At 49.0% G+C, this 14,001-nt stretch overlaps 1 protein-coding gene across 4 annotated transcripts in view; it reads right to left on the bottom strand.

The window, feature by feature from the left end:
- Positions 1–11,150, bottom strand: part of LOC147700904 (uncharacterized) — an 89,061-nt gene extending 77,911 nt beyond the window's left edge. For 2 of the 4 annotated variants that reach the window (XM_086929765.1, XM_086929764.1), the window contains exon 1: positions 10,261–11,147. In XM_086929765.1, the coding sequence (XP_086785891.1) occupies positions 10,261–11,005 (745 nt within the window). In that variant the 5' untranslated portion in view covers positions 11,006–11,147. Of the gene's footprint in view, positions 1–10,260 lie in introns of all 4 variants that reach the window. The other 2 variants (XR_015297416.1, XM_086929766.1) reach the window with 2 other exon arrangements.
- Between the last annotated feature and the right edge of the window lie 2,851 nt (positions 11,151–14,001).

The following is a 14,001-nucleotide window of genomic DNA, read 5'->3' as shown; positions in this document are numbered from 1 at the left end:
ATGAATTAAAGAGCGGAAACTGCACATGCTTTTAGTTGCTGCCTGTTCTTCAAATCAGATTATACCAGGCCTCTGGAAAATATCTGCAAGGACCGTATTCCTCGCAGTACGCCTACATCCCGCATACCTCATCCAGAGGTGCTACTTCTGTTATTTTGCATAAAAAAGGTGGTGACAAACTCCTGCAGAGTGACACACATGGTGGCCAATTCGATCAGCACACGACCCAGAGCTTGCAGAGAGGAATAAACATAGAACCAACAAGCAATGCTGGGTGAGGGGCAAAGGGTGTGAAAAGTGACTACAGGGGAAGCAACAACAATACAAATGTTTATACTGTGGGTATATTCTTCTCTGTTTTTCCATTTTTGTTGGGCTTATTATCGATAGCACACAAAGGAAACGCTTTAGCTCTTGCTAGGGCTAAAACACACCAGTATAAATTCAACAGAAAACAATACAATTCCAGAAATTGCCTAATGTAAACATACCACACCCAGAATAGCTTGCTCCCCTCTGCCCCACCCAGGAGCCGCCTTATAACAACAAGCAATGCATTTTGGGCTCCTCAAGAGACGAGTGCGAAGCACACCACAGGGAGCATGGCATGGGTCACCACACAGCACACTACTTTACACCAGGCTGAGCTAGGCAGCCCAAAATACATGTTTAAGCATGAAAAGTGCACACTTCTCACTTCCCGGTGGCACCACCCTGCACTGTTGACCTGTAAAACCACTGCACACGAGGGGACAAAGCATAGCACTCCTAAACAACACGTTGGAGCATGATGTTGATGTGGGCACCACACAGTCCAGAGAATGGTAGTCCACTGCTCCGAGAAGAGAAGGGGATAGCAACATGAGAGGACGTGGAGTAACCTACAGAGCTGCCGACTTTGGGACTCAGAACCGGGTTTGAGTCTCGGTATTGGCTCTCCCGTGGCTACAAAAAAGTAACACTCAGAACCAATAAAATCAAATAAACAATAGCTTGCCAACAAAAACTGTAAATTGGAATGGCGAAAATTAAATACACAATGGTGAATCGAAATGGAATTATAAATGCCGATTGGAAGGAAGGAACAGCCACATCTAAGAACGAGCAAAAATAGCAGGCAATAGAAACAAAATTACATATGCTGATCATACTGACCTGAAGAACTGAGGCAACATCATGGAAGTTAGGCAGCCTTCATTTGGACGTGGGTGGGGCCCGCAAAAAAAACAGGAAGGAACCGCCGGGAGAACGTCCGGAACCCTGCAGGCTCAATGCTGAAGTCCCTGGCCCCATCAGAGGGACCGGGCGAAGACTGCATGGTACCAGAGGCAATACAGGGCTCCTGAGTGGTGAGGAGAGCCCCACGGCAAGCAAAGAGATGGGCAAGGACCGAGCCGGTAAGTTGCGTGCACTGGCTGGGGGGTGTGTGTGTGTGTGTGTGCGCGCGCGCGCATGTGTGTGTGTATGTGCATGTGGGCCTGTGTGTTAGTGTGCATGTGTGTGTGTGCATGTGTGTGTGTGTTAGTTAAAATAATGCTACTGTAAGAGGCTGACTTGCCTCGGAAGCGGGGCAGGAGATGTGCACGGCGCTTGGCTGTACGTGCACGTCCACCTGCTGATATCGCCGAAAGCTCGTGCCCATCTCCTGTCCCACTTACAAAGCAATTCCCTAACAATAGAGCTCGCTGGCGACAGCAGTGCTACGAACTGCTAATGCCAGGCTCGACCTAAACAACAATTGATGGACAGAATGCAGAACAATGTCATACATTCACCCCAGTACAGAGATCTGGGCCTAAATCCATTGTTTTTTCGCTCACCACACCACCCCAGTTCAGACATGCCCATATGCAAATCAGCCTTGACCCTGTGCCTCAAGGGAACAGTCCAGTCTGAACTTCCAAGCCATGTCTTCCCTGGACTGGAATCAAGCATCCTAGGACCGGTTTCTGGCTATCAGCCGTCATCAGCCAGGATAGCTTGACTCCAGTGATGTGGAGAGCACGGGACTCGCGTCTGAGCATACCGTCTTGGGGTGAATGTATGACATTGTTCTGCATTCTGTCCATCAACTGTTGTTTTTGCATTTGTCACCCCAAGTGGGATGGGTATGCTCAGATGTGAGTCCCCTGCTCTCCATGCCACTGGAATCAAGCTATCCTGACTGGTGAGGGCTGAAAGCCCAAAACCGGTCCAAGGATGCTTGTTTCCAGTCCAGGGAGAACCTGTCTTGGCAGTTCGAGCTGGACTGTTCCCATGGGACACAAGGTCAAGACTGATTTGCATATGGCTGGGTTCAAACTGGAATGGCATGGTGAGCAAAAAAAAGATGGATTTAGGCCCAGATATCTGTACTGGGGTGAATGTATGACATTGTTCTGCATTCTGTCCCTCAACTGTTGTTTTTGCGGTGTGATCCTACAAGCACAGACAGTCCCCAGGCTGCCAAAAAAAGCAACCCGCAGCAACTCGGATACCGGCCCTTCGGCCATTTCCCTGTGTGCCCACATTACCAACCTGACCCTGGAGGCCACTTCTTCTCCTACATCCATATCCCGCCCTATCAGGGGGTTAAACCTTCTAACTGACTTAGATCTAGGGGCCCTCCTACGATCTTATGAGTTACCCTACCCTCCTCAAAACACAGAACTTCCAGATAGCCCTCAATCAGACTCCCGTATTCATTCTATTCCGATCAACACTCACAGAGCACCAGACTCAATTCCAGAGTCATTGTTGAAAATAACCTCACTAGAATCCCCATCACAATCGAACCCACCACAGTTATCACCCAACCACGTCTAAGATGTATACTCCTAAACTGCAGGTCAGACGCCAGACATGCAGCTGATATTGCTGACCTACTTATCTTGAATGAACCGGACATTATGACCCTGACAGAAACCTGGCTAAATGAAACATATACTCCCATCGTGGACATCTTGTTACCCCCTAACTATGACATCACCAGACTTGACAGAACTGACAGGCCTGGCGGTGGGATAGCCTGCATACACCAGATCAGCCTAACAGTGACCAACTCCATTGCTCCTGCTATATCTTCTTGCAAATACCTATGCCTAAACATCACCAACAACAACAAACAAATTTGCTCTTCACACACCTTCTACCATCCGATAACTTTCATAGAACACTTCATGGACATTCTAGCGTCAAAAGACAACCAACATATCATGCAAATTTTCTTAGCGAACTTCAAACTTCATTGGGATGACTTGAATGACCCTGGGGTAAACAGCCTCAAAGCCTTCCTCACAGACCTCAACCAAATATGCAACAGCCCTAAACACGACAAGGGTGCAACTCTCAACCTAGTTATCTCCAAAGCAGACTCCACACAGCTGGACTCGATTCTCCCTTGCGACTCGTCTGACCATCATAACATCACTTTCCAAGTCCTGGAAACCTTTACACAACTCTCTGCACAACCTCTTAGAACAAAGAGCTGGAAGAGAAACCTGAAAAACATTGGATCTGACCGTACAGCCTTAGCTAACTCAAACCCTCTTCATCCCCCGGAAGACCTAACTGATGTGCAGGGGCTGACAAATCACTACTTCCACTCCATGAACAACCTTCTAGACAAAATGGCCCCATTACAACTGAAAAGAACATCCTCAAAAGACTAAAAACCATGATATGATGGGAGACTAAATGAGGACAGACGCTCGCTTAGAGTAATAGAACGACGCTGGAGATACACTGCCTCAACTGACCTCCTCAAACTTCTAAGATCATCCAGAAACACTTATTTTAGTAGGATCAGAAAATCCAAAACCGATTTCTTCAGGTCTAAACTAGAAATAGCCAAGAACCGTCCCAAAAAATTATTTGACCTTATCAAAGCCCAAACTAAGAGCCTACCTAATGTTCCTCAATGCCAGCCCACTTCCTCTATCCAACTGAGATGAATTTGCCTCCTTTTTCACTTCCAAAACAGAATCCATTAAATCTGATCTATTCAAGGACCTAATATCCTTATCAGACTTGAAAAAGAGCCCATCACTGCCCCTGACTGGTGCCCCAGCTAATGACCTCCCATTATTTAAACTAAAAAACAAAGCAAATTGGTCCCATTTCGACACTTACGGTGAAGTCTCCATATTAAAGACACTAAACACGTTGAAGCCCTCCAATCGTTGTACTGACCCACTCCCTACAAACTACCGAAAAAGACTTCATTCCTCTCTTACTTCCCAGCTGAACCATCATCAACACATCCCTCCACCAATGCTCCATTCGAGACATCTTAAAAACTGGACAGGCCTCACCTGTCCTAAAGAAAACCACGGCAGACCCCTCGGACCCAAATATCTATTGTCCAATATCTAACATCACTATGTTAGCCAAACTCCTGGAAAAATGCGTTAACATGCAGCTGAATAGTCACATTGATCGATTCAACTTATTGAACCAATTTCAATCAGGATTTAGAGCGGGTCACAGCACCGAATCAGCTATGACACATGTATTAGAAGACGCTCTCAAATCCTAGACCAAAATGAAGCATGTCTACTAATCCTACTCGACCTGTCATCAGCTTTTGACACCGTCAAACATGACAACTTGCTTGGCCTCCTGAAACACAGAATGGGAATGTCTGGAAATGTTTTTAACTGGTTCGCCTATTTCCTCCATAATAGATCCCAAAGATTCAAGGTCAACCAATCCCTGTCCAACCCCATGCCAGTCACATTAGGAGCCCGACATGGCTCCTCCCTCTCACTCACCTTGTTCAACCTGTTCATGGAACCTCTTACTGATCTTCTCAACCTCACCAAGATACACTTCTACGTGTATACAGACGACACCCAAATTTACATAAAGATACACTCACTAGAGGACATCAAATCGCTCAACACCACACTTCAAAACACCCAAATGTGGCTGGCCGAAAACCATCTGAAACTTAACTCCCTCAAAACGGAATACCTTTTAATCGCCTCCCCCCCCCGAACAAAACTCATACTATCCTGGACTGGATGAAGCACCTAACAGCTCTCTCAATGGACAACCACTCATAGTAAACTCAGCAAAATCTCTTGGGGTAACACTTGACAGTAACTTAAAGATGCAGAAACACATTAGCACCTCAACAAAAGGAGCCAACTTCCACCTTAAGACCCTTACGAAAACTGAAACACTTTCAGCCCGCACACGATTTCAAACTAGCAGTTCAAGCCCTAGTAATTCCCTGTGTGGAATATGGAGCAGTAACACTATGCTGCCTCCCAAGGTCATCGACAGCCCCGCTAAGAGTTACGATCAACTCTGCGGCAAGACTCATCACAGGTTCCAAGAGAAACGCTCACATTTCCCTAGACCTGAGAGCCCTCAATTGGCTACCATTAGAAGCCAGAATTCAGCTAAAAATCACTTGTATGACACACAAGGCCCTCTACTACAACGCTCCACAATACATAGCTCTGAAACGGGTGCTCTCAGCGGGCAGCAGAGCCTCTAGGAGTGCCAAGACTCTTCTCCTACAACCGCAACGATTCGCCAAGAAAAAAAATATAACCGGTCCTTTTCTGTTATGGCTCCTAGGATATGGAACGCCTTACCAAGTGAAACAAGAATGATCCTTTCCACTGCCTCCTTCAAAAGAGAAGTGAAAGCTATCCTCATGGCTAAATTCACTTGAGCTACATATATATATATTAGTTGTATGTATTTGTTTTCTTTATTGATGTTCTTTGTATACTATCTCTTGCCTTCAATTTATGACCTTTAAAAGCGCTCTGATGCTCACAAGAGTCTTGTTCGAGCTATATAAAACCTTCAAAATAAAAAATAAAATACATCGCTGCCAAGACGTGAAATGACTTGCCTCTCTGCCTCTGAACAGCACCCTCGCTGCGGACTTCAGAAAGAAACTCACAGCCTGGCTTTTCAACAGAGACACTGCACCCTCAACGCCCAAATACCTCTAGGTGTAACAGTGCTGCGGCATACAAATGCTGATTGAATGATGATCAAATTGCCACAGTTCAAATATTTTCATCCTAAATGTAACGAAAGGTCTGTTTTTGATAAAATCACACTTCTAAAATAGTGTAACTTGGGCTACATGTGAAAGTGTAAAATAGTGCCGGAGAAAGTCGGACTTGCTCTGCACTTACTCGGGGAGTGCACCCCTGACCAGGGGAGGATTGGCAATGCGGGCATTCGGGCATGGGCCGAAGAGCCGGTGTCTCCGTGCCCTCTGTGGGCCGGTTTTTTTTCTCCCCTTTCTCAGCCACACAGTGAAGCTGCATTCATTTCTCTGTCTCTGTCTCCGTGCTCACTGTGGACATGGAAAGGAGAGAAAAAAAACGGCCCACAGAGGGCATGGAGACAGAGACAGAGAAATTAATGCAGCTTCACTGTGCGCCAGCGATTATCCGCTGTGGCCTCTCCTTGACCCCCTGCCCTGCCAAGCAATCATGCTGATGGTGGGCTGGCGAGGGGTGATTGTATACAAGAATCGGCCTCCCAGGGGGGCAGGTGTTGCTCAGGCCTTTGAGCTATTTTCACCTCGGGCCCCCCTGGGTCTCACGCAGCCCAGAAACAGTGTTAGTTTTAACACCTCGCCCACAGCCCTTCACATTCAGGGCATAGTGGGGGAGGAACAATGGGTCTCGCTGTGGGGGCCAGGTGATGTTTGTAACTTGCACCATCTTCACCTCAGCCTCCCCCTGGCTAACGTGGAGGACCCAGCAGCTGTGTATTGTGCTCCCCTGCCAGGACATTGCCCTGAGGCCTGGAGGGATGGGGAGGGCTGAGTAATTTACTAATTGCAGGGTCCTTACTGCTGTTCATGTGTTCCTGAGCTGAAGGTCTGGGGAGGGCGGAGTAGGTTAGTAATAGCAGGGGCTCCCTGCTTATTAGGTGCTCCTTCGCAGAAAAATTTCTGACAGAAAGGGGCCTTGCTGTTTTTTTAGTTGCTCAGCATGTAGGCCATTGTCACCTTGGCCCTGTGCCCTGTGCAAGAAGAGTATCCTCTCACTTTCATTCCTTGTCTGTGCCAAACATCTTAAAGATTTTGGGGGCCCTGGGCCAAACATATTTTTGGGCCCCTGTTCGGAACAGATTTGAATTTATAATCCAATTTCTGCTCTTTGATGCCCTCTTTCAGCTGGTCACTGGACAGAGCACTACCATACTTGTCCAAATTCTTAATGTATTTACATCTAATATTCAAGGACATTGACATGTGTTTTTAATATTACAACACAGTAGAAGCTCACTAAAATTACTGAAAATAATCTCAGTGACATCCTCCCATTTCTCATATGTGATGGCTTGTTTGATCTCAAAGACTTTTTTTATGGATGTTGCATGAAACATAAACACATTTTTCTGCAAAATCTCTGTGATAGGTTCTTACTCGTTGCCCATATTAAAAATAAGTTTGAAACAATTGCATTTAAAACAATCTGTTTAAGGAGTATGCATGGTCATTAGGGCAAGATTCTCTGCAGAACAGATCTGGCTCTATCAGGGGGCTCCCTGAAAGGCTGGGGCCCTGGGCCAGAGCCCACATTGCCCATGCCTTAAAATGTCTCTGGTCTGTGCATAGGCATATGTGGCCTGACGCCAGAGTTGCAGAGATCGGGATTCAAGTTTGAGTCCCAGCGTCTGCTCAACAACCTGTGATTCTGGGCAGATCACTTCATCGCCCAGGCCCTCAATAAAAAAATCGGATCATGTGTACTGTAATTGGTACTCATAAATAGAACTGTGTTTTTTGTATAAGGACATCACCTGCTGGTTGTGAAATACATTTATGACTAGATTGTACAGATACATTTTCCAGCATTCTTTACACCCCAGACTGCCTTTTCCGCGTTTGTAAATTCTTACTTTTGTTATTACATGTTCTATTCCCAGAGATTCCAGTCTTACCCTTTCTCCTTCACTTTGTGCCTGATTTCCTATTCATGTGATGATTAGAGTCTAGGACATAGCTGTTTGGGAAAGAGTATCTAACAGCATTGTGCAGGTCGTTAAGACTGCAAGTAAGTATTCAGTTATCAGAACTGCAGTGCTCCTAGTCTTTACCAATGTTACCTGCTCTGTAAGCTTTAAAAGGAGTAATTTACTAAATATTTCTCTACAAATTAGACCTCAAAGAGTAACCAAATGGTGTTCCATGAAAGGGCACGCCCCTTGATTGTTGGCCACGCCCCTTAATTTTGGCCCACGCCCCTTGAATGTGGGCCAATTTTTTCGTCAGTGCCCGGGCCAAATTGTGATCCCAATCCGACCCTGCCCCTGACTGACTGTGCCTGTAACTCCCAGTGACCGCTGACCACACCTGCTGACTGCCTGTGTCACTCCAGGCGACCCAGCCCCACGCAGGAAGGAGGAGCCGGGAGCCGAGCGGACGTGGATCGTCTCGGCTCCCGGTCCACGAGCTGCTTTAACCCGGCTCTAGGCTGCTTCAGCCCTTCTTTTTGATCGCTCATTTTCCCCACCTGAAGCGGAGCGAGTGAGGCATTTGCGGAGCAACAGTGATCGCTCCTGAGTTGGCGGACCAGTTCGATCTCCCTGAGGCAAAGAGAGGGCGGTGGCGCTCAAAATGGCGGGCGGCACCTCGCCGTGGACTCCACCGACGGCGGCCGCCACTGGGAGGTAGGATTGCGACTTGCGCTCCCCCGGCCTGCCGAGACTTTCGCCGATTCTCGCAGCAGCTGACGGGACATAATATTATCCAGCTTCACTTTGGTGGCGACCCCCACTGAGGGAATCCTCCCAGCGCCTGCCTGACTCCAAGATGGCACCCGGCGGCGACCTTCAGATGGCGATCGCCGCTTCCACTGGCTCGCCCTAACCTCTATCCGGCCTCCTGTTAATCCGGCGGCCCTCTCTCGGATTTTCTGGCCTGCATCCAGACTTGCTACGGTTTGGGGCCACTGCCATTACTGGAATGCCCTGCGGTCCTGCAGCATGGGCCGGATCTCCGGATCACTCACCCCTCGCCCCCCCGCATGGCACCAGTGTTGTGAATGTGCCGTGCAAGGCTGCATTGCTCCCGGAGTCCACCCTGCTTGCCCCCCTGCTGGACCGCCGCCGATTCCCACACATCTTCCAGGGCGGTGGAATCCACACACAACCCACCGGCTTCCGTGCCAGCGCCACACGGCCAACGCGTGACCGCACCAACAGCGTCAACAAGGCCTTCACCACCTTGCGCACCCTCACCCCCACCGAGCCGGCTGACCGCAAGTTCTCCAAGATGGTGACGCGCCTGCGGCTGGCCTCCAGCTCATATTCCACCTGGGCTCCCACCTTCTCTCCTGGACTTCTTTACTTTTTGTTCTGTCCTGGCCGCCATTTTGCTGCTGATTTCGGACAGTTTTCTCTGGACTCTGACCCTCCATCCATTCCCTCGTACTTTAACCCTTTTCTCCGTTGATGATCCTCAAATGCTTCTTCCCTTTACTGCTTTGACTTCTCTCCATACCCTTGCATCCCTCCCACCTTCCCTTTGTGCTGTGACTGCATCCACACTTATGGAACTCTGCTTTTTTGTATATAGAAATAACTCTAATCACTAGTATATGCAGTAGACCTTTGTACCATCTACCATTCCTATGTGACCCTTAGAGTATATCTAGTCATATCCCTTCCCTATGTATATAGAGATAACTCTAACGACTAGTCTCCTATGTGACTTAGAGTATATCCATTCATATCCCTTCCCTATGTATATAGAGATAACTCTAATCACTAGTATACGTAGTAGAAATTTGTACTATCTATCATTCCTATGTGACTCTTAGAGTATATCCAGTCATATCCCCTCCCTATGTATATAGAGATAACTCTAATCACTAGAATATGCAGTAGTCCGCTGTGCTCTCTACCATTCCTATGTGACTCTTAGAGTATTTCCATTTGTATCTCCTCCTTGTGTGACTTTACCTCTTGTACATTTGCAATTTTTTTTTGTTTGTATCCTTTATGTAACGCATGTAATCCTAAGTCCTTATGTTTTCAACTGGTTCTTATGTAAAGCGCTCTGACACCTTCGGGTAAAGTTTGTGCTATATAAAATCGCACAAATAAATAAAAATACTGACAGCCCCATACGATCGCATCGCCTCCCCCCCTCCTCCACCACAGCCCCTCCACCACAGCCCCCCTACCACAGCCCCCCTTCCCCCTCTCCCACAGCCCCTCCTGGGATCCAACCCTTACTGCTGCAGGGGACGGTGTCGATTCTAGGGGGGGGGGGGGGGGGCAGGCACTTACTGGACCGTGGGTCCTGCCCCTTCTTTAAAGAGTAAGAGGTCAGGACGGCCGCCGCCTTCTTCAGGTGCTTCGTAAGGGCTTCCAGGAAATCCCTGGTCGCCCTCGGGAGGTTTGTCTGATCCACAGTTTGGTTGTGAGGTTTCGGGAGTCCCTCTTGCGCTTCCCTCAGGAGCAGCCTCAGGTGTGTGCAGAGGGACTCGGAGGCCTCAGACTCGTCTCCCTGCCCCGCGGGGTCCTGTATCTGGAGATACAGCTCTGCTGCCATAAAGAGCTCTTCAACTTTTGCCAAGAGCTGACGGGCAGTCTCAGAGGGTTCTCCTCCCCGCCCCCAGGGGTCTCCTCTCAGCCTCGCGGTCTCTTCTTCCTGTCTCAGGGTCTCGTGGTAGTCTCCGAAGGCTTCCCTTGCATCCTTCGAGAGCTCGGACAGATCTCCCAGAAGGACCCCGACGACCTCACACGCCTCCAAGTGCCCCTTCTGCTGCTCAAAGAGTGTGCTGCGAGATTCCTCGACACATTTTAGCGCCTCGTTCAGGGTCTTTGCAAGGTCTCTTAAGAGACTCTGCAAGGCCACGGACGCGTCGCCCTGCCCCGAGGTGCCCCCGCCCTGGCCCAGGAGAGGGGCTGCTTCTGTCTCCGAGGGCTCCTCCGGGCGCATGGAGCGGCGCTGGGCTCTCTGCACACACTCCTTCATCTCAGCCAAGAAGTCTTCAAGGAGCCTGAAGAGGCGCCTGCCGGCCCCGGCCATGTCCTTTCCCTTCTCGGTGCCTCCTCCCCACACCACGGTTACACGACCAGGGTGCGCGACGGTGCCTTTCACACTTACTACGGCTCTCGGCGCAGCGCCTAAAGGCGAACACGGCTCCTCCTAACGCTGCTTAAACCAGCACTTCGACGTTGCACCTTGAGTGCGGAAGTTTGCATTGGCAGGCAGCCGGCTGCCTCCCATTGGTTGCTGCTAAATAATCCGAGCAGCTTCGACCGCACCCTCCCTTCTCCCCGTTGGACCCATTGTGCAGAGTTTGATGCAGAGAACTGTTTCACTCCTGCCTTGTGGCACAACCTACAACTTCGCACCAATTTCTGACATGCTGTTTTATGCCTCTCTACATTATTGCTTGTGGATATAGCGTTTTCCTCAGCCCCGGAGCATGCAGATGACGTATAACATAGGATAGGGTGACCAGACTCCTCGGATTTCCCCGGCCAGTCCCGGTTTTCAAAGGAGCATCCCAGTGTCCTGACGATTTCCTTAATTTGAAACTTTTGTCCCTGTTTTTTGAACAAAGGTCAAGATATCCTAAGAGGGCTCCCCCCAGCCCTGGGGACCGCCACCCCCTGGGGCTTATTAATATATGGGTGTGGGGCTCAAAATCCCCCCCCCCCAAGTCCCAGGGACCGCCACCCCCAGGCTTTAAGAAAAGATTTGCCGGGGGCTCACGGCCCCTTGCATCCCCACGGACCGCCATCCAACGGGGGCTTGTGTTTTTTAATAAAATTGGGTGGGGGGGCTCAAGCCCCCCACACGCCCCAGGGACCGCCCGGGGCACTAAGAGTTTAACTTGGGGGGGTCCGTTAAGGACCCCAAAGCCCCAGAGACCACCACCCCCAGGGCTTTGAAAATTTTGGGAGTGGGGCCGCGCGGCCCCCCTCCTGGAGCCCTTGATGGCCCTGGGGATCTCCTGCAGTGTCCTGGGGTGCCCACCCCTGGGACACTGTAGTTTGCTATGGCAGGACAGGAGCCTCAGGGCTCCCACCTGCCATAGCAAACTTGGTTTGGATTTTGAAGAGAGCAGGTTGCTCTCTCTTTCAAAATGCACACCAAATTTCTTTTCCACATGGGGAGCTGCATTTTAGCAGCTCCACATGCAGTGCTTAATTTGTAAAATATTAAGTGCCGGTGCTCAAATTTTGTTGGAGGCCACACCCACTCCCCCCAGCTCCACCCATTTCCTCGCTGGCTCCACCCACTTACTCTATTGGCTCCACCCACATCCTCAACTGGCACTGCTGAAAGCCAGATGTAATACCTGGTCTGAATTCCTACCTTGGTAATATAATGGTTGACTTGAAACACGTGTGGGTTTTCCAAGCTCCCTGTGAAGGACATCTTTAATACATTCAATGCAAAACCGCAAAAGAGACTGGATGTTATGATTTTTGGAACTGAAGATAATAAACTTCTCTGACTGTGAAAGGCCTGACTATAAAGTTATGCTGAAATAACTACTTCTACTTCTGTTGCATTTTATGTCCCCCAGGCTTAATTTTCAAATAACATGCTAAACTATTTAAAAAAGACAGTGAGACAGTAAGAACTTGGAGAATTCAACCACTGATATATGTACATTTTGTTGCCAAAGAATTTATGACACTGCAGAGCTCAGTGGTACAACCCCACTATGAAGGCATCTATCACATTAGGTATATATATTGGACTCTGCTAGATGCTCAATATGCACCTCTCTGGCATATGCACGACCTGTAACTGATTTATGCACATCATTCAGACGTGTAATATGCCCAATATGGACATCTGAAACTTCTTAATATATGCATATATAAGGTCTCCAAAATGTACGTATATCATAGGCTTGTGTAAAATGCAGTGTCAGAGGTATGCCTATAGTATACAATGCAGACCCTTTGTATATGCACGGTATGTAATACTGTGGGATCTGAAAATTACACTGTTCAAATGTGCAGATGATAACAGCTTTACAGGTAATATAATGTAGGTCTGCAAACTTAAGAGACCCAAGTCAGAAATGTCCACCTGAGCAGTTCTCTGTTTGGACCACTCAACCTGCACTCATACAGGCACACATCTCTCCCTGCACTTATACAGGCAAACTGCTCACCCTGCACTCATACAGGCACACCTCTCACCCTGAACTCATACAGGAACACCACTCACCCTGCACTCCTACAGGAATACCACTCTCCCTGCACTCATACAGGAACACCACTCACCCTGCACTCATACAGGAACACCACTCACCCTGCACTCATATAGGTACAGTGCTCACCCTTCAGTCATACAGGCACACCTCTCACCCTGAACTCATACAGGCACACCACTCACCCTGCACTCATACAGGAACACCACTTGCCATGCACTCATACAGGAACACCACTCACCCTGCACTCATACAGGAACACCACTCACCCTGCACTCATACAGGCACAGTGCTCACCCAGCAGCCATACAGGCACACATCTCTCCCTGCACTTATACAGGCACACTGCTCTCAAACAGGCACAGTGCTCACCCTTCACTCATACAGGAACACCACTCACCCTGCACTCATACAGGAACACCACTCGCCCTGCACGCATACAGGAACACCACTCACCCTGCACTCATACAGGCACAGTGCTCAACCAGCAGCCATACAGGCACACATCTCTCCCTGCACTTATACAGGCACACTGCTCTCAAACAGGCACAGTGCTCACCCTTCACTCATACAGGAACACCACTCACCCTGCACTCATACAGGAACACCACTCGCCCTGCACTCATACAGGAACACCACTCACCCTGCAGTCATACAGGCACAGTGCTCAACCAGCAGCCATACTGGCACACATCTCTCCCTGCACTTATACAGGCACACTGCTCTCAAACAGGCACAGTGCTCACCCTTCACTCATACAGGAACACCACTCACCCTGCACTCATACAGGAACACCACTCGCCCTGCACTCATACAGGCACACCACTCACCCTGCACTCATAAA

The sequence above is a fragment of the Lissotriton vulgaris genome, chromosome 7 (genome assembly GCF_964263255.1).
Source record: "Lissotriton vulgaris chromosome 7, aLisVul1.2, whole genome shotgun sequence".
In the NCBI taxonomy this organism is placed as follows: domain Eukaryota; kingdom Metazoa; phylum Chordata; class Amphibia; order Caudata; family Salamandridae; genus Lissotriton; species Lissotriton vulgaris.
Note: the sequence above shows the minus strand (reverse complement) of the source record. Positions and strands in the feature narration are given on the sequence as shown.